The sequence below is a fragment of the Zosterops lateralis genome, assembly GCF_965231275.1.
Source record: "Zosterops lateralis genome assembly, chromosome: 5".
Classification (NCBI taxonomy): Eukaryota; Metazoa; Chordata; class Aves; order Passeriformes; family Zosteropidae; genus Zosterops; species Zosterops lateralis.
In genome coordinates this window covers 27,896,464-27,917,997 of record NC_139766.1, presented here as the reverse complement: position 1 = coordinate 27,917,997, position 21,534 = coordinate 27,896,464, and the positions used below count along the sequence as shown (strand labels likewise).

General features: G+C 35.3%; 1 protein-coding gene across 3 annotated transcripts in view; it reads right to left on the bottom strand.

Moving 5' to 3' along the window:
• Positions 1-1,660: 1,660 nt before the first annotated feature.
• Positions 1,661-21,534, bottom strand: part of CEP135 (centrosomal protein 135) — a 38,417-nt gene continuing 18,543 nt past the window's right edge. Inside the window, exons 17-27 of one of the 3 annotated variants that reach the window (XM_083862023.1) lie at positions 15,136-15,251; positions 14,911-15,065; positions 14,396-14,451; positions 13,271-13,439; positions 11,244-11,354; positions 10,331-10,516; positions 9,232-9,441; positions 8,079-8,281; positions 4,413-4,517; positions 3,901-4,044; positions 1,661-2,212 (exon numbers count right to left, since the gene is read on the bottom strand). In XM_083862023.1, the coding sequence (XP_083718149.1) occupies positions 2,191-2,212; positions 3,901-4,044; positions 4,413-4,517; positions 8,079-8,281; positions 9,232-9,441; positions 10,331-10,516; positions 11,244-11,354; positions 13,271-13,439; positions 14,396-14,451; positions 14,911-15,065; positions 15,136-15,251 (1,477 nt within the window). In that variant the 3' untranslated portion in view covers positions 1,661-2,190. Of the gene's footprint in view, positions 2,213-3,900; positions 4,045-4,409; positions 5,634-8,078; positions 8,282-9,231; positions 9,442-10,330; positions 10,517-11,243; positions 11,355-13,270; positions 13,440-14,395; positions 14,452-14,910; positions 15,066-15,135; positions 15,252-21,534 lie in introns of those variants that run through there. The other 2 variants (XR_014590192.1, XM_083862024.1) reach the window with 2 other exon arrangements.

Below are 21,534 nucleotides of genomic sequence, written 5' to 3'. Positions count from 1 at the left end.
ACTCCCTCCAGCTGAGGACTACACACAAGAGCCAAGGGAGCTTTTGATCTTCCAGAAGGTGAGAACAGCATGGAAGCCTCTTGGAGCAGAGTCCAGGTGAGCCACATTAACATTGTGCCCATACAAGGCTCATTTCGTACATGGCATATGCACCACTCCACAGATTTGAATCTTCCACAAATTTGTGCTTGTTTTCTACTGCATGAATTCAAATACTTGATTTAAAAGTCAATTTGTTTAAAAATTACTTTTGTTTTACTCTAGTTGCTTTTAAAAATGTATATAAAATAATAGTAACAAGAAGGCAAATTGACAGCTATGCTACAATCTGAATATTAGTACTGTTTTAATATTAGAAATCTGCAATAGGCTTTGGTCACTGAAATGATACCAATTTTATTATGACACCTGTGTTCAATGAGGTCCTAATTCTTTGTAATTGATATATCCATGCAGGAATTACTATTAATTGAAGTGTTATGGTTTTAATTGTAATGCCAAAATATGCATTTTTCAGTAAGATGAAATACACTGTTTTCAATAAAGTGGAACACTAGCTTTTAAAAAATAATTCCAATTTAAAAGGGTTTATTTACAAAATAGGATGTTTAAAAGTCACCACTGAAGACACCAAGAGCAGGACATGAGTTTTCCCCTTCTTACTAAATCAACCTGAATAATTAACACCAACTAGCATGAGTGGAAACTACTGACTTAATTACAAACAGTATTAATAGGTAAGTAACAGAGACAACAATGTCCTCATTCCTGTAAGTGGCAAACGAAAGACCTAGAACGCAAAAAGTGTAAGATGCACCCACCATGAGTACACAGTTCCCTACATGGCTGAGAAACCTAAAGTGATACAAGTATTTTCAGGTACTTTGGAATAAGCGTTCTAAGCTGGTTTTAATCAGTAAAATTTAATATATGATATAATATTTCCAGCTAACATAATATTCTTCATAATTTTAAAGTGGAACAATCTTGTTGCAAACTAGATAAAATCTAAGAGCAAATAAAAGATTTTTTTCCCATGTTATTTTGTTTGCACCTTAGAGATGCTTGCAATGTTAGCTGGTAATCACAGTTTTTGTACTGGATGTTAGGCAAGCAGAACAGGACCTTTTGGCCAGTGCAAGGATATGCAGCAATGCAACCTCCCATTTCTACTGCTCTGTATAATTCTTATGAATATCATGTCACCCTGCTGGCGTGGAATTATTAGAAAACTGTATGTTCCTAACTGCATCTTACTTCAAAGCTCAAGTTTGAAATGCTCCTCTGCTAAACATAGCAAACACTTTCAAGATTAGTTCTCACTTCATTTGCCTAAAATGTATGTCACAACATAAAGTCCTGTGTCACCTCTCCAACAGTTTGAACTTAACTGTGTGAATGATTTCAGGTGTTGCTCTGAGCTTTTAAAACCAAAATTTGAAAAACATCTCTGGATATGACTCAAAAGTTTGAATATAAAATACTTGGAGAATTTTTTAATATTTGAAGTATTTCAATATGTCTTTAATTTTTTTTCTCTTTACTTTTTATTAAATATGGGGATATTTAAAATGCAATTTCACACAAAGGTTAAACAAAAGCAGATTGACAGAAACAGGAAGAAATAACTGACATATATTTTTATTAAGAAAAGATACAATAAACAAAATGAATTCACAAAATAGATAATCAATACATTTAAATACCATAAAGAATAACCTGAAAACAGAAAACACTTGTTAGAAGCACAAACATAGGAAATCATCATGACTAGAAAACATACACTGGCTCAGCATTTTTAACACAGTTGGGGATGTTATCCTATGTTAGCTCACATTAAGATGAATAAACTGTAATCATATGAAATAAGCAAACAAATAAAATAGTAAAATGAAAATGAGAGATTGTCAAATCAAGTACTCATTTCCTTCTTATAATAACTATGTTTCCAAAATAGTAACAAAGCTTAGCTGGGCTTGACATAAAACCTGTCAAACAGCCAGCAAAAAGTCAGTCACTCCTGCCAGTTGGGAAAGCAGAATTTTGCAAAGTTGATTACTTCACCCATTCTCAGAGGTTTAAAGGTCATCACTGATTTGAAGAAAACAGAGGTAAAATACAAGACAGTATTCATAATTTATAGAAAAAAGTCCTTGTAACAAGGTAATGCTTCAGTTACTCAAGTACTGGTTATGCCTTGAAGGTCACATTTCTGTGGAGAAAGAAAAGATGTCAAAAGTAACTATTATATTTTACTAATTTTTATTAGGATTAAAAGCAGTTACTAGCTTTAGCCTCCTCAGATGCTCTTGTTATTCCCAAATATCAACTACTAGCATATTATTTAAAACCCTACACCACTGACCCATCACTAAAATGATTTACAAAAGTAAAAGTGAGACGAGGAGGAAGAGAAAATTTCTTGAGAAGATCAAATCAGGTTAGAGAGAGACAGCTGTAACACTACAGAACAGTAATTACAGAGTACACTTTACTCTGGTAAGCTCCCAAGAAGGAATAAACAAGAAGGATGAAAGATGGTAACAGTACTGCTGAGATCACTCTACTGTAATTGATACATTTAAAATGCAAGATACGCATAACAAATGCATGTGAATTCAATTGTTAAAAACCACCTTCTTTAAAAATACACATTTCATGACAATGGAGTATTTTTTGGTAAGATATGGTACAGAGCTGACATTCTGAAAACTAGGGATACAAATATTAGATAAAAATAGTGCACTACATGATAACACTGTAAAGCAAAGAAGACTAAAGACAATTCTCTACTAACGATAATCATTCTCAGAAATATATTATTTGTCATCATCTCAGTCAAAATGTTGTTTTGCAACGCAACAGGGTATGCCTAGGGGGCTCACCAGTAAAGCAAAAGGCATATCTGCTGTTTCATCCCCACTGTCAGTATCTCATTTGCTACAGTTTCCACTTTTTGCTTTGCCCAAAAATTCTCAGAAGAGAAAAATTGCTGACAATGGGGGTTCATGCCAGGCTGAGCTCAGTTCTCAAGAAACCTGCGGTTTTGTTAACAAAAGTAAGCTTAGAACAAGCCATATGTATTTACCAACAAAAAGAAACTTTAAAATCTGTTCGTTAGATTCATGAACTGTCACAGCACACATATTTCCTACAACAACCACTCTTTATCTCTCCCTGTCCTTCCTCTTTTTACTACAATTTATTATTCAATATAGGACAGGCGGGATATACAGTCAATAATCAGGCCTGTAACATATAACTGGCATAATCTAGAACAGCAATAACCTCTGAAAGAACAAAAATGAGATTATAAAAGAACAGGTAAGAGGCTGATTTTGATTTCTTTTTTATGGACTATAGTGATCACAATCTTAGACACTCATATATTCAAGCACTAAAAATGAAAAATATATTAATTTTTTTTTATGCACTTGTTTTGGAGATAGTTTTATCTAATGTGTAGGGTTCAAATGCATTTTAGTTTGACTCTTCTATGGAGTGTCTCCTTCATTACTGTACTTGGGAGAATTTCATGGCATTCCTCTTAATATGAACCATTCATTGTTTGGAGATAACTATTAACAGTAATAAACTGGTAAAGTATATTTGGATATAGTTATTGGTAGTAATATGAGGCAACAAATATTTGAAAGCTGTCAGGTGGTGCAAGACATTAAGAAAAAAAAGGAATGAGAATCCACTATATTATATGGTCTTTGGAGAGCACTTTGCATTTATTGGTTGCAATCAATATTTTATAGTAAGAGAGACAGCAAAAGCAGAACTTAGAAACATCTGAAGTGTGTAACAATTTCATATAATCACAAAGGTATTGTTTAGGAACAGTTTAAACCTAACTCTTGAATAGGAAGTATCTGCTGAAATCAAATCCCTTACTTTTCAGCTGCTGCTTGATCAGCTCTTCCAGCACTACGTTCTGGAGAATGTGAGGGAGACCTCAGTGTGGAGCAGAGGGGAGGTGAAGCCCGGAGAGAGGACGTGGAGAGGCCATGGCGACGCATCTCCTGAACTGCTCGCTCTCTGCCAACAAACAGCAACTTCAGTTACAAAACACCTCTGCACCAGGCTAAAGGAGGAAAATAGACCTTTGCAAAAAATCTCACTTACTTGTAAAGTCACTCAATTCTATTTCTATTTTCATGAGAAGGGATTTTTTTTATTTTGAGAGGCAGTGGTAAACTCACAAAACTTAATGAAGAAATTCAGAAACTGTGTGAGATTTTTTATTTTTTTAATTAAGCAGTTTTCAAGATGAAAATATTAGATTTTGCACAAGAGGAAGAGAGTTTCCATAAAAGTTCCTCACTATTGAAAAAAACAACAGCTTTAAAAGTGAGAAAGAAGAAATAAGGAGGGAGAGTCAACTCACTGAAAAACCAGCATCTTACCGTTCAAATCGCTCAGTTGTCAGTTTCCTTTTTAAAACATCACAGTCAGTCTGCATCTGTGCAACTTTACTTCGAAGCATGGAAACCTCTCTATTATTGCTGCTTCTAAAAAAAAATCATGAGAAGCAATAAAGTTTTCTTTGAACAATGTCAGCTAGGAGCTCAGAGAAGTTAGAGCAAGATAAAACAAAACCAGATACTGAACGTGTTGTTTCACAGACTAAATCAAAGACAAATTAGAAGCAGCAAGAATCAAATGAATGCAACAGAACGTTTCTGAACGAATCTAAGGTGAGAATGAAGCAAGAAGCTGGCAAGCCTCTCACTACATCCTGACTACATCATGCTCTTTTTCAGACAAAGGTAAACACAAACATGTTTGGTAAAGACAAAACAATTAAAATATTAGTTTATTGCTTTACTGTCCTCTGTTGCAATTTGAGATGGTTTTTATGTAAAAAAGAAGAAAAAAAGCAGTAAATATCCACAAAAATTTACAAACTTAACAGATATGGCTTCAGTAAAAAATGTATCAAGTAGGCTGGAAATATCTGGCTAGCCATAAACACAACTGAATCAAATCTAAGTAAAAATTGTATTAAAGCAAATACCAGACTAGCAAAACCCAGAGTCTGAAAGCATGTTAACTACACCCTCGGTATTTGGGCCCAACTGTTTCCATTGTAAGAAACAAAATTAAAAGGACCCTTGAAAATCTTAAGAAACATGATTAATATACTTTAAAGTAAATCATCAGCTTGGCCTATTCAATGCTTAGTAGCAAAATACCATCTATTACATTATAAAGGAAGAAAAAGAAATCATTGCATGTAAAATAAGTTGTCTAAACATGAATCTAGACAGTTGTGTCATTCCATACAGTCTTCAAAGCCACTGTGAGGTGGAGTGCTCAACAGTAACTTCTGGAGAAGCAAAGTTGTACTAGTTTATTGGTAAAGCGCTGGATTGGAATTCTGAAAAATGAGTTCCACTCCTAGCTCAGTCACAGACTTCCTGTCTGGCACCCGCTGGTCTTTGACTCCAGGAAGATGAAAACTACTCAAGAGATTTGTTCCAATAGAACCGCAGAATATTTTTTCCTGTGTTCCCTATTCATCAGTAAAATTCCTAGAATGGTATCTTGATCCAGATGTTGAGAACAGATGCAGAAGACAAGGCATCTTGATGATATTTTATAAGTCCTTCAAAGACAGGCATATACTTTCAGGACGGAGGTAAGAATTCAGGGCCCAATATCATTATTGTAAAATAAGGAAAGAAAGCAAACAGTTTGTAAGTTCTGAGGTTATTCCATGTTAATGACATTTAAACAAAATTAAGAGCATTAAGTAAATCACTCCAAAGTTTAGAAATATTTTGAAACCCTTTATGCACAGTAATCATCATATAAGTTTATATGATGATACACAATTTTAAGAGGACATTTGTCTCTTTCACAGTAGATACAGATAGCTCTCAACAAGTAGTTTAGCTATTCCATATTCTCTATTTAATTCTTTAATCACTCTAGAACATCAGATCTCATTTATTGTACTATCATCCATGTAGTACTCAAAGTAACACAACCACTTACTCTTTACACAACTCGTACTACACTGGAGAACTTCACAAGTTAAACTTAATTCTGAGAATCCTTTTTAAGTCAGAGATTGTAGCAGTGACATTTTCTAAATAAAGTGGAAGGACAGATACTATAAAACCAAAACTTTAAATAATGTTCAAAAATATTGGCACTTGATTTTTGTCAGCTGTGACATACTCTAGTCACAGCTGTGAGCATTTAAAGTTCCTGCTCTTCAGACAGCAACTACCACAAGCCAAATATAAAATAAGGTATATGCAACTAGTTCTCACACCTGAACCTTGCCTAGTAACATGCAGAACCATTGACACAGAGTGGAAGGCAATTCAACAGAATGGCCACTCTTCCTCCAAGAGAACAAGAGAACATATTCCTTCTTCCTGCAATATCCAACCCTATTAACACTGCAGATATTGACATTTACAAAAAACAAATGAACCCTACAATGTCTGCAAAAAAAATTGAAAATCTTACTATGGACATAGTTAAACAGAGTTTTACAATGTTTGTACACAAAGTAACTGAATTCAATTTAATTTTTAAAATTCAATTTAATTTTAAATCTCCTTCTTTGCTTTTCTTGGTGGTGGTTTTGGTTTGTTTTTTTTTTTTTTTTTTTTTTTTTTTTTTTTTTTTTTTTTTTTTTTAAATTTTTTTTTTTATTTGTTTTTGTGTGTGTGTGTGTTTGTTTTGTTTTGTTTTGTTTTTGTTTTGTTTTGTTGGTTTGCATTTTTTCTAACTTTCACATTGAACTTCATAATCAGGACATTCTATTAGTTTATGTTTGTTGTATGCAATTAACATTTTGTCTCCCAAGTAAACAAAAATCAACAATACTAAAACATGAAGCAATTACTTGCACAGAGGTAATTATTTATGTAATCATCTCCACATTCACTGAGATCACTGCTACTTGAAGAGGACCATCATAAAGCCACAAGTTGCAGCCTCAACATAAACCAATCAAAAGCATATTTCTTGTACATCTGTGTTACCAAGTTCCAGACAGTTTAACTGGGCTATATTCTATATCTCATAAGGAGTATTACCTGTTCCATTGACTTCCATCTGTTTCCTTTCTCTCCCTATGTTAGTGTTTACAAAACAGGTGTATCTCTATGTCTGAAGTTCTGCTTTGACTTTACTCTTCACCATCATCTGCATTCAGCTGCTACTCCCTTTTCTTGCTATTTAATGCAGAGCTACCACTATACCTTGCTGATGTATCCTAAGGGGAATTATCATGTCATGATACTTGCAGGTTTTGTTAAAAGCTTGATTTGATGTTCTTAAAGGTCTTTTTCAACCCAAATAATTCTAAGATGACACATCATGGACTCTTCAAATTCTCTGCTCCATAACATGAAGAGAAATTTTTAAATTTCCGAATTCTCTTCTACATGAATTTCACACACAAATACCTCCTCTCTTAACATCATTGTTCCAAACAGATTAGTCTTATACAAGTGTTGCTAAAAGTTATTGCTTTTTAGGCAGATGCACAGCAGAACTTGCTGGCCACTTTTAGTGTAAGTGTCAGGTTTAGTTCTGTTTGCATTTCAAAGGAATAATAAGTGATACGGGACTTTTTCCTTAACAGTTAATATCAACAGCAGCAAAAGTACTTATGTGTTTTTAAAGCCCTATGACCTCACTATTTATTATGTAAGTGAGTCTTTAATCAACAAGGACAACAGGCATCTTCAGTAGATAAGCAATCCACATTTACCATGAATTTCATATACTTCAGGGGTTTTTTGTGAGCAGTAAACACGTTAAAATTTTATGTAGAGGATGTATCCTTTGGAATTCCTGTTTAAGTTTACTGCTTGCACTAAACTGATGTCCACCAAAGTGCTGATTAAGAGAAAGCACTGTAAAGACAGGAAGGACCTGTAAAAAAACTTTAAGGAAATGATGTCATGAAAGGCCAAAAGACATTCCTACAAAAATCTGCTCAGCCATACCAAACACACAGATTTTGTGAATAAGTATTGTCACACAGAAACAGTTCTTTTGCAAACCACAATAACACACACACACACACATTTGTTAAAACTTACAGTTTGCTCTCAGCCAGTGTTAGCTTGTCTTTCAGTAACTGAATTTCGGTATCTTTCTCTTGGGACGTTAATTGATTCTGAAATTCTTTGTCTCTACTAGTAGCCAATAACGTTTCAAGATTCTGAACTGTAAGTCTCTCACTGGATAGCTGCTTTTTCAGCAACTCTACTTCTGATTTTATATCTTCTAATTCTCCTAGAACCTAAGGCACAAATTTTATATGTTATTAATACACTAATTTACAAACACAGAGAATTTTATTTTGTGAAGAGCTGTTACAAAAACTGAACTGATTGGAAGTTAAATAAAAAAGAATAGGAAACTGAGCTCACAAAATAATGTAAAGCCTACAATTATTTTAAACTATATTTAATTTAAAACTATTCAAGCTGTACATCTATGATATGTTTTACTGGGAGCTGCATTACTGAGTGCTGGAAATGCTTAGGTAAGTATCTGAAACATGAATTGGCTTTTAACAGTAGAACTTTGCACATGTACAAAAAGAATATTTACTGTACTTCATTCTATTTGACTAGGTGAGCTCACAATTAGCCTCTTGGCTTTTGCTGAAAATGGAGTACTTATTTTCCTCTTCAGTTCTGTGAATATAAACAAATTTTTCTGTTCTCAAAGTCTTGAATATATAGTCTCAGAAAGGCTGACAAAGTCACTAAATGAAGATGAAATCAGCTGTAAAGAAAAAGGTTTAGAAAATATGAATATTTAGAACTATTTAAACTATTTTGAAATATCTAATGAATTCCAGCTGTATCTAAATTTCTTAATTGAAAGTAAGTCATTAGGATAAGGTCTTCACTATCTAAATAAGAAGTACACTATTTGCTTTTTATAAAGTTTGAGTAAATTAAAAACCAAAAAGTAATATAGATAATCTATCTATGGTACAGCTAAAACTACACCAGCAACATTTTGCCATGATAATGAATCAAAGAAACTCCCTCTTTTTGTACAAAACCCACAGCTACAGATCTGTATATCGTAAAATTTACAATTTATATAAAAAAAAACAAAAACAAGTGATGTAAACTAACTTACCTTGCTCTCAGAAGTAATTCTTTTCTCCAAAAACTATTAAAAGCAAAGGGAGTTACTTTGTTATTGCAAATTTAATTTGTCTTTGCTGCTTACCCTTTCATAATCCATACTTTTGGACATCAGCTGTCGAGCTGCAAGTTCTTTGCTAGCCTCAAGTTTCACACAGAGTTCTCTCACAGAAGTGAGGTCTGCCAACACAGCAGCCTTATCCTGATTTTCACGTTTAAGATCCTCTTCCAGTCTGGACATATTTTTTGTTATGGAGGAGATCTGAGATTCATACACTTGGTGTGCAACAATATGCTAAACAAAACAAAATATGGATACATTTTCAATGTTAAATTTAAGAGTTTTCTGTTGAATAACCTGGGTTTTTTAACACTTTATCCTTCATTCAAAATTAATTTTCCCTATAAAATTAACTTAATATTCTTTCCCTCTCCCTAAAACATAGCTAAGGGCAACTAATAAACCATCTTTGCAATTTTTAATCACCAACTTGAATAATTATACAACTACTATAAAAGGGTAGAGCAAGAATTAAAAAGCTTAAACCCCAAACATACAACCTATTTTTAACTCAACTTACAATACAGTCTCTAACTCTACCGGGCTAATTAAAAGTATGGGACAAAATGTAGCCATTCTACAACAATTATGGTCTAGAACTTCTCTGATGCCTATGAATTTATTGCTTCTAAAATATAAACCTCATTATGTTCTATGACATTGGTCGAGGATTCAGTATTATGGAATCCTGATTCTGAATTTGGATGTCTACCAGATTTTTACCTTGACTCCAGCCACCAATGCTTCAAATACTTCATTCAAAACTTCAAAGAAACTTAAGAAAGAACTAAGCTTGCAAAATACTCATAAAGCTATATGCAAACATTCTGAAGCAACTAAACAGAAGTTTCTTACAATGTCAGAGTAAGAGTGATAACCCAAGAGGAGATCTAAAACTATGAAAATATATGTCACGATTCTAATTTTGGGCAAGCAGGGGTGAAGGAAAGCACATCTAAACAGAATCAGTTACTGTTTCAAAAACTCCAGTGTTCATATTTGAAATATTCACATATGGAAATTGTTTTCCATTAAGAAGTTAATAATCATACATTGACTTCATTAAAAAGCACTTGGATGTATCCCACTTTCCTAGATGGAATTTCATTGCACAAGTTATTACCCCTTGAATCTCTTTTTCCAGAAGTCCTACTCTCTCTCTCAGATGTCTCCGATCTGTATCTACTGAAAGGAGTTCCAGTCGTATGGAGCTGCTTTCTCCTTCAGCTTGATGAGCCTTCATTTCCCAGTCTTCAGCTTGTGTATGGAGCATCCGGAACTTCTCTAACAATTCCTGGTTTTCTTTTTCCTAATGAAACAGTAAATCACTCTGCAATGATCAACATACCCTCAAGTTACTTGATCTTATTTCATGCCTACTCCTTACAATCTCTCTTCTTTTTTTTCCCCCAGAAAGTAGAACTTCCTTCATTTTCTTAATCCCACTATCTGGGAACTACTAAAGGGCATCTCTTTTCCAAGTCCAAATAGCAAATAAATACAGTGATGGCATTCAGTTTTATTAAAATGGAAGTTCTTACACTTAGAAGTTATTTTGAATCCAAGTATCAGGATAAAGGACATTTAATCTGAGCACTATTTTACCAGTACTATTTTTTCATTTTCATGCAGAACAACAGATAATTTTTTTCTTTTCCAAAAGGGTAAAATAATTAAAATCATTGCATAAGCTGCTTGCTGCCCACAATAATGAAACAGTACTTGTTATTTTACTGATTGCCTGGTCAAAACCCAAAAAGCAAAATAACATTCAAATATTACATATCTGTCATTCTCCAGCATTTTGGCCAACTGAAACATGATCAATGAAATTGTGATGTGCTAGAATTAATCAGTGCTTCAGATCTAACAAGATGCTACATGAATCCCCCACTAGTAACTTTAAACACTTCAGAGAAAAGCAGGAAAAATAAAAGAAGGAAATGGGACAGGCAGGGAGAACAGCACCCTAACCATGCAATTCTTACTTTGTTTTACTGAATGCAGTAATGACTGCCTACAGATTATATTTTTACCTTTGAAGCTATCAAGGTCTCAAATCTGGAGACTTCAGTTATATAATTATGAACCCTGGTTTTCATTTCTTCTTTTTCACGTATTGCATCTTCAAGCTCGATACTGATGGCCTGAAGAGATTGCATAAAGGCAAAATTGTGCTTTGCAGTAAATTAGTCACTATATAATACTCCAACAGATGAAATCAAAGTAATTGCATATGCTCTCAATTTTTTTTCTATTCTACTTACAAAGGTCTTTGGGATTTGTAGGGTTCAGAAATATCCTGTTACCTTAGATACACCAAAGAATTTCCAGGCAGGAATAATCACAAAAAAACAATGCCTATCCCACCAGTCCATAAAACATGCAGCTTGCCTGATGGCACACCCTTCTGAACTTTGGAAAGTTTGACAAACTGGTGTTTGGGAGCTGGAATTTTTATAGCCTTAAGATTCACTATCCCCGAGTAAAGGAAAGTTTTAGATCAATAGAAAGCCAACTTTATAACAAAATAACATTTATTTTAAGGCAGAATTGCAAGATAAAATAACTAAACGCACTACTAAGATCATATGTAAACATCAAAAATGCACCATGGAATCTGTTTGAGATATTTGAACTGCTAGCTCTGTCCCCCTCAGGTTCAGCTCTCATCTCCCTCTGAGTCCTCTAGCCTAGAGAGCCAAAACTGCAAGTAGCTTTTTCTATCTCCATAATCAAGTGTGGGGAAAATAAAGGATGCTACCTTATTTCTTTCCCTTCTTCTTTTTGTGGTGTATTACTCCTCATTAGCCTTTTTACTGTATGCCTTATTTAACATATGCTAAAATCAGTCTGCTTGTCTCTGTGGTATCCTTCAAAAACACTGGGAAAACTCTCATCATTACGTTATGATAATATTCAGTATTTCATCTTATTAGACACCTGTGAAGAGCAGGTCTAATTTCAATAATACATCCACATATTTATACATTGCACTATAGGTTTTGCAGGAACTGTTCAATGTCCTACATCACTTCTTTGAAACATGTTACTATATTATAGTTTCTGGCATCAGACACAGTCAGGTTGACTGAGGTGAATTGAAATAAATGGTTTAGTTAAAAATGCCCTGATTGTTTTTAGTGTTGGCACTTACAGTGAATTCAGACAGACATTTTTATCTCAGGATCAAAGTTGTAAAAGGCATTTGAGTCTCATGAAGAGCTGCAACAGTTGTATTTGTTATACAAATTGAACGTGTGAGTTGCAAAAAAATTCCAGGTTTGCTCTTAAGATAACTCTCACATACTCCCTACATAGACTTTCTATGCCCAATAAAATACCTTTTTTACCCTATAAAACACTGGACATTTTTGTTATATATTGTCCATACAGACATTCTATACTACAGGGACATCCATGTCCTGCACTTGGAGCTGGGAGGATTTTGGTCAGCAATAACCAGCTGGTGCACAAAACCAACTCATTATTCCTCCAACACCCTAATCTCCAAAACAGCCTCGTCTCAAATATGGCATACCTTACTCAATAAATTCAATGCTTCATGGAAACTAGATGGATGAAATTAATGAATCACTGCACCAGAACAAATTCAGATGTGCTACCAATCCCCCTTCTCTCCCTCTTCCCTGATAATCTGATGTCTGCCTTAGGAGTTTCTTTCTCCCTCTCAATAATCATTTCCACAGATAATAAACCCCAATCTTTACCAATTAAATACCAATTTCCAAGTGATATAACCAATTAACACAATTTCATTATATTATAAACAATAAAGTCCTAGATTTGTTTTACTTAGAATTCTTTTTTAATCTGAGGAAGGGCTACCAAACCGAAAGCTTGTCTATTTCTCCCTCACTGCATTGACTACACTTAAGTATCTGAAGGATTGCTTTTACAATTTCTGCCCAATGATTTTCAATAGCCCAGTGCAAGAAATACCAATAGTTCAACACATCAATCAAAACTGAGGATGTAGCAGTTTTGATGCAAGCAAGCAATAAATAGTTTAATACAGCAGTATCATGTACTGTCTTCATACCTGGTTTTCTCTGGCCATTGTAGCCAGGTCATCTTGCAGTCGTCTGTTTTCTTTCAGAGCCATTTCCTTTACTCTTCCCATTTCTGCAAGCTCTACCTGAGATGTATCAAGCTGGTGATGTAAGCTGGATATCTCACGGTCTCTGTTGTTCAGCATGTCCTGCATCTGGCTATCAAGTAAAAACATTATTAAAGTTGTCCCTTCTTGTACTATACCACATACTGCTGAAAATAATCAAGTAAAACTCTTGCTCTCTGAATGACGACAAACTGAGTCTAAATAAAATGTAAAGTAAGTATGTAAAATGTCAGTACACAAAAAATAAGATGGTTTTAATCTTCAGTTTTGAAGACATATCTGGTAAGATGTATCTTATTAGACAAAGAGCAATTACAGATTATGTTTATCTATGTTTGGTAGTGATTATGGTAATTGCATATTTTATAAGCCACAAAGGAAGAAGACAAATAATTTACACTTGAAGGACAATTATCAAAAGAGTAATGAAAAGACTAAATAAAAAATTAGAAATATAAATATCTATAAGTTTAAGTAAACTTTTGCTTTATTTTTTGGTCACATATAGTTCATGCATCAATGCAGCAAATATTCAGTTACATTGGCCTTCAAATATTTAAATATTGGTGTTTAAATTTTTGCTTTTAAGAATGCTATAGTTTAAAAAGAGGAAAGAATGAAAAATCAGAGGAAGCCCAGCGAAAAACTACATAAATACATTTTAATCAAAACTCTACTGGTATCTTAAGCTAGAAGAATTAGATTGCCAATCATTAAGAATTCAGCTCTGAATCTTACCTGGGTCATTATAATATCTAGTGGAGTGCGAGAAAACTATTTCTTGACCAAGAGTTAGGAAACATTACCAGTTTAGGGAAATGAGTACAGACAAGCAATTGGTAATGGTCGTTGTAACAGTTTCTTAACAGCCTGCAATGTAATTGCAGAGGAAATGTCTTTGAAAGCTGAGAACATCCTTCTCAACACAGTACACTCAAACGGAATTAACTCAATTTCATCAAAATAACTAAAAGAGCCATCTACTTTCACTTTGAAGCTACTATATAAAACAAAACCTCCAAGGAAGGCATCCTACTCTTTACTTACTCTGTTGAGGACTCCAGCTCAGAGAGAGTTAAACGTAAATGAGCAATTGTTTTCTCCTATGAAAAAAGATCAAAAGTTGATTTAGGTATTATTATATTGCAACATAAGAAGATACTTCAAGTGAAAGAACTTTTAATGTAAACCTTTATTGTAATTCTTTACCAATAAGTAATTTCCAAGTTTCTTTTCTTTACTGAGAAAAGATTCTCTTGTCATTGAAAGAGATGGGAGTCCACTATAGATTTTGTCACCTCAGGTTAGTACTTTACACCTCAATAAATACCTCCACATGCAAAATGCAAACAAATGCTTCTTTATTTTCTTGAGGTATTTAGGGAATACAATAATATTCATAATTAAAGTTCTGCTGAGTTGGCAAATGACTCTATTGGGTCCAAGCATAGTGTTTATATGCTCTGCACAGGCTTTGTCATCAGGGCAAAATGTCTCCTTAAAACACAACTGCTTTAAAAATCCCCAAGCGGAACGCAAAGTAGTACTTTTACTGGACATACCCTGTTAGCTAAGTTGTCATCTAAGCATGCAATTCTTTCTGTTTTTTCATCTACGGTTTCTTGAAGACTGTCCTTTTCTTTGTCCAAAACACTAATTGTACTTCTCAGCACACTGACTGCTTCTTCCTGTGAAGTGCTCCTCTGGTTTAACCTATCTAAAAACAAAAGAGTAAGTGCTTTCTATTTTAAAAACAGGAAATAAGCACAAAAATAGTTACAGATTACCTATTATTTCCTTCAGCTTTATAATTTCTTCATTAGCTGTCTGCAGTTCATCATTTTTGAGGGACAATCTGTGCTGTAAATCTTCAACAGACTTCTGGAGTTGGTCATTTAAGAGCCTGGAAAATCAGTATAGAGTTGAAAAAAGTTTGGGACCTATTCTGGGTCTTCAACTGTTGCTCTTAAGCTGCTTCAAGGGTTGGAACAGTTCCAGCAAAACTTCCTGACAGGGCTGTATCACCAACCAGCAGCATGGGGTTGTGCCATACTAACCATCTTCTCCCTTGAGGAGAGGGAGGACTTAAGGATTACTGAGGCCAACACCACTGGGTTGCTCTGGACTCCTGCTGCAAATCCACCTCAACAACAATGCAAAATGGAGTACTGGAACCTGGGTGGAGCAACCATGTTAACCAGAAACATCCACCTCCTCTGGTTTCTGTTACTCTTCATAATGTTACTTGTATCTTTTGACTCTTGCTTTATAAAGGTTTTGATATGTAGCTCATAGCAGTAATTATCAGCTACACCACATTTTAAGAAGCAACCAAATTGACAGCTACAGTTTTGATCCTACTTTTTAAAAATAAAGAGCCTGAAAGATATTTGAAATCATCTACCTACATAGTTGTTTTTCTTGGAAAGAAATATCAAAGTTACTTAGGAAAAAAACAAAACAAAACAAAACAAAACTCCAAAGTAACTAAATGGATTATTTATTAAACAGATCAATAAAGAATCCTTCTCGAGTGGGATCCCACAAAAGCTAGAGAAGCTTTTCATTCTTTTAAAAAACTTCACCAGTGCAGAATGCAGCATGTCTCTTAATAAAGATTGCTTTCATCTAGTTCAAAGTGATACTTTAGAGAGGAAAAAAAAAGGGCAGGGCAGCAAACACAGCATTTCTACCCCGCTCAAAATAAAACCAAATGCTAAAATGACTAAAGCCCTACTCCTCAACTTCTTTTTGCAATATCAGTGCTTTACACTGAAATTAGAGGAATCCAATGAGATTTTTAATTTTTATGATTGTTGTCACAATTTTACCAACAAATACACCAATTGTTTTACCCAGAGTCCTCTTTGTGCAATTGGGAGCATAAGATGAACTGCAAGGCCTGTTGCTCAGCTTCAATTCTTCCTAGTAATCCCCCAGGTGCTGTGCTGTTCAGAGTGCAGTACTGCTCAGGTGGGGAATGGGGGATACCACACAGATCCTGGTTTCCCTTGTAAAACATCCAAAAGATGTCATCTACAGCATTATCTATCCTAAATGATCTGTTACATCAATGGCTCTCATTTCCACCTCTGTTTTCCAATTTCTGCCTAAATTTATTCAATACTGTTGTTATATGTGTGTATTATAAAATTGGCTTTTCGCAAGATGTATGCTATATGATTAATAACATAGTAAAGATATAAAGGTATAAGTTTATTTCTGCTATTGGTAAGACTAGATATAAAGGGAGTAGTTGATGTAGCAGCTGCTTAAACTGTCTGTTTGGTTGGGATAACATCCAGTGAACATGTAAAGAAGACTCTGCTACTGATAACACCAACTATCAGCATCTACCACCCGCAGAAGGCACGGACCAAGGCCCAAGCTGGACACGATAGAAAGGACACGGCCACGAAACACGCATGCTCTAAAAAGGCGGACCCAAGGAGGAACCATGCAGGGCAGTTCCTGGAATATGGAAACTAGTTTATGGAATTTCATATATCGATATAACGAAAAGGGTATTTAACGAGTGTCTCTGAGAAAGCAAGGTGTGGACTTGGCTGAGTGCCAAGTCACCCGGCCGGCCGTTTTTGGTTTTTTCTTATCTCCTAATTGTCTTAATTATTTTATTAAACATATTTCTTAAAATTTACTAAAAAGTGAACCTCGTTTTTCACAATTTGGGGGCTCTTGCCGGGATATACCTCGACCCTGAAACCCCATGAAAAGCAGAGCGAGGGAGGCGCCCCGCCTGGTTTTTGGCGGCCCAAAACTTTGTTTTTCCTGGTGAGAATTGGGGATTGCAGGTAAACATCCAAAGAGACAAGCAAGGAGAAAGAAAAAAGCAAGTAAGGAAAAGGGAAAAGGCTCCCTAAAACTGCAGTATTTTTTGCTCCGTAAAAACCTCGTGCACGAAGAACCTGAGGAAGAAAATGGTTGTGAGTAATTCTCAGGGGAGCGGGTTAAAAGGGGGGTCTGTGTGCTGTGTGAATGGGACACTGGCTGGGTACCTCAGACTGGTGAAGTGAGTGTGGTGTGGCTTCTCATGCTGTTCGTTATCTCGCAAGGGAAATGGCTAGCACAGAAGTGAAGCAAAAGATAAAAAGTGTGAATGCGACCCCCGAGTGATTGGGACGGGATCCCAGAGGAAAGAGGGGTTGTAAAAAACCCTGGGTGGCTGGGACGGTCCCAGGGAGGGGTTGGACCCTCAGGAAGGGAGCCGATAGTTTTCCTATACAACCCACTGGGAAAACGGGATACTGGGGGGGTGGAAACGTTTGAACCCCCTGGTCTGGGACGGGGTCCCAGGAAAAGGGGCTGGAGCCCTTAAAGGAAGAGAGCAAAGGACACCTAGACTTGCTGCTGAATTAAAAGGGTTACGTAAGACCCAAGAGCATTTAGGGTTTGGCCAAATATAGGTATTTTGGGGTTTTTGCCAGATTGAGGATAGAAACACAAAAAAGCCTTGCAGGTGTAAGGTCCAAGACACCTGGGCTTTGGAAAAGGCTGCCAGGTTGAGGAATTCTAAAGGCTTGAAAAGTGTGATAATCTAAGAACATCTGGGGGTTAGTCAAATACCTATGAGTAAAAACTAACAATTTTTTTTTTTAAAAAGGGTACCAATCTTTTTGTGTTGTCTTTGTGTAAGTGGAAGTAAGTGCAGCTGAAGAGGTGTGCTTGTTGTGGAGTTTATTTGTGTTAAGGAAGTGAATTGTTGAAACGGTTAAAATGTCTGAATGGAAAAGGGGGAACTGCAAGGGAATTAATGAAGAATTCAGGTTCAAGAGGGCTGTCTAAAAAGAGGATTGGTGCAGTTTTGCAGATTAATGGGGAAATTAATTTTGAAGAGTTTTTATTGTTGTTGTTATTGTTGTTCTTGAGTGAATGTATGTGTAATATAGAGTGCTGAAGTAAAATAGGAGTTTTTGTTTTGAAAGATGGTCTATGCAGCACATGGTGCTGTGCTGCTGAGCTGATGAGTTTTCTGTGCCTCGGGGGAAAAAAGGAGGGGGTGATGTTCGGGCTGTTGGATGGCAGAGAGGAGACCAGGCAGTGACTGGATGGAATCCTGAAGGTGGGACAGAAGCTTGGAGAGTCTTATGTTAGAGGTCTTGAAAGGTTTTTTGAGAATTTTGGAAATTCTTAGAGGTCTTAGAAGTTGTTTTTGTTTGGTTTGGTTTTTGGCTTTTTTTGGGAGTGCATTGAAATTGCCTAAAGAGATAGCTATAAGACATCAAATGCTGGGGGGTGACCTCAGAAATAGGAAGAAATAGTTTTAATGAAACAGGAGATTGGAGTCAAAAGAGTTGTGAGAGTTCTGGTGTTTGATAAGAAGGAATTAGAAGAAGAAGGAATTATGGATGAAATTAGATCTTTTGTTATTGGGGATTTTTTTTTAAACAAAATTTATGCTCAAATGCCATGAGTAAAATGTATGTTGGGAGTCCAGATGCAACCCAGATTGGAACCTGAAAGTAACACCCTATGAGATAATGTTTAAATTATGAAATAAAGAGAAATTAATGTTAAGAGGGTATAGCTTTACAGTTGCAAAAATGGGAGAGGAAGTTCTTTAACCCCACAGTGGGAAGATGCTTTTTCAGGTATTGCAGGCAACTGAAGCTGCGGTATGGCTGAAAAGCTAAAGCTGCAAGTTTTAAATCAACGTCAGCAAAATCAAGAGACCGGTGTGAGAACCCAAGAATGAACTGTAGCATCTAAACCAGGTGATACAAAGTTGAATTTTAAACAGAGCTGAGTGGTCATGAACTGGAAAAGACTCAAGTAAATTTGGAAGTTATGGACAAAGGACTTTCTCTGTTTTACTTCTCTGCATAACACCTAAAAATCAGTCCGGTCTGTCAAATGCTACCTCTGTTTCTTCACAGCTACAAAGGAAATGGACTTTCAAGTAATTCTAGTGTGGGGAGTTGAAATTGAAATATGTAATATTGTTTTTTTTTTGAAAGTGTTTATGTCACTCCACTGTATAATATTGCAGGTACATGAAAATCACAAGAAGAAGACGGGCTCCATATCCCTAACATTTTGGCTAATTTATTTTAGGTTTTATATCTTACAGAACAAACAATATGTTTTTGCCTCCTTTATTTTTCTTATTTTTGTGTGTGTTTAAGGTACTTCTTTCATACTAACTTAAAGACATTTTATTACTTATTAATCTGTTTTGTTTAAAGAAGGAGGGCAGAGAAGAGCGCCTATGTGAAATACCAAGAGGATATGTTAGTGCTCACAAAATATAGGGTGAACTACTACCCGGCAGAGTGGGAACTAAGGAAAGAGTTTTCAACTAAACTGGTACTGTGTCAAAGTTAATACAGGAGCTGTGATTCCTTTGTGTACACACACAACATTTGTAACCAATACAGGACATTCTTCAGTTACGCTGGCAGCGTTGTCCCCACAAAAAGGTACAGATAATTACTGATAGAAATCTAGTTCTGTCAGGTTTATTCTCAAGAGCAAATTTTTCTTCTACTATTTAGAAGTCATGAGAAGGGATATAAAGATTTGTTCTTCAAATGGGTGGATCAAAAATAATTTAAGGTACTAATTATATAACTTTATAAGGTGGAAAAACTTTGTCATTCGCCTCTTAGACAGAGGTTGAGATGTAGATATTGGTTGAGAAGTTTTTTTTGTTGTTGTTGTTGTTTGTTTGTTTTTTTTTCTTTTTCTATGGGCAGTTCTTTGTGTGTCTTTGTTAAGAAACTTTTGAAGGTGTTTTGGTTTTCTTTTTTTATATAAGAAGATGTCAGATTTTCTTGTGGAATATAAGGAGAGATAGTATGAATGACAAGATACTTGCTGCTTGGAAATATTATTGTGGTATATGCAAAATTTTTCTAGTAGTTTCATTTATTTCCCTGCTTGATAAGTTACTATGAATTTTGCAGAAACTGTTTTGGAAGGTTTTTTTTCTTAGTTTTCCAGCTGGCTGCAGATAAGACCTAGCTCACAAAACTGGTGGTGTTGATTGTCAAAGGGGGTTCTTATCGAAGTTTCTAAGGAGCATCTAATCTTTCAAATCAATGCATGTCAAATTGAGTGAGTGTGTTTGCCTTAGATAGAAATAAATCTTATAGTGTATGTATCTTTCTGAGTTCTCCTAAATAGTGAAGGAAAATCTTCTAGAATAGCAAGAATTCATTGTCTTCCTGCCCTAAGAATAGGCTGAGCAGAGGATTGGCCCAACAGAAACCTTCAATATGATAAAACTCTAACATCAGAAGGGGTAAAAGAAGTTTCTGTTGTTTTTTGTTGGTTTTTTTCTCTTCTTTCTCCTTTTCACTCTGTAGTTTAAGTTATTTTTTGTTGAGTAAATTTTTTTCTCTCTTTAAATTTCTTTTTAACCTGTCCCTCAATCCTAGTTACAGTTAAAAGGTGGAAGCTTTCAAAAATTAAATGGTAGCAGAAGTGATTCCTCAGAGAGGAAGATGACACCCTAATTTCAGTAAAATCATCATGCGGAAAAATCACAGTACATGGAATAGCTGAACTAAAGATGCAGTTTTACTCGAAGTGCAGCTCTGGCCAGCATAATTAATTGTCAGTTCTAAAAAGGCTTTGCAGCTGGCCTTTGGATTAAAAGACTTTACTGCCTTTTAGTGATGCATGTGTACATATATCCCAGTAAATGGGGATTACCAGTGCCTGTTGAGTGGGAAATACCTGAGGAACAGTGGAGAGAATTACGGTTTAAAAAAAAAAAAAAAAAAAAAAAAAAAAAAGTCAAAGGCAATTTGTCTGAAAACTAACAAACAAACAAACAAAAAGAATTGACAAGGAAATAGAGGGCAAGACTGGGTTGGCCGCTGTACTTGCCACCAAGAAGATCATATACTCCTGCTGTGGGTAGCAACCCCATAGGCATGGAGGGTGGAGGTATAAGCCATACCAGACCTCTGTTACTCCTTTTTCTGTCACTTCACTCATTCTTTGTCTTTTGCCTTATAGGATATTGGCAAAATCATGCTACAGATACTACTGAAAGTTCTATATGAAAAGACACCGAGGTTCCTTTCTTATTACACATACCCGTATCGACAGTCACTGTTATAACCCATCCAAATTAGATAGTTGTATTCATAATTGGGAAAATATTAAATTGTGGAAAACTTAAGGACCAGTGGTGACTGGTTGGAAAGTAAGTGTCTATA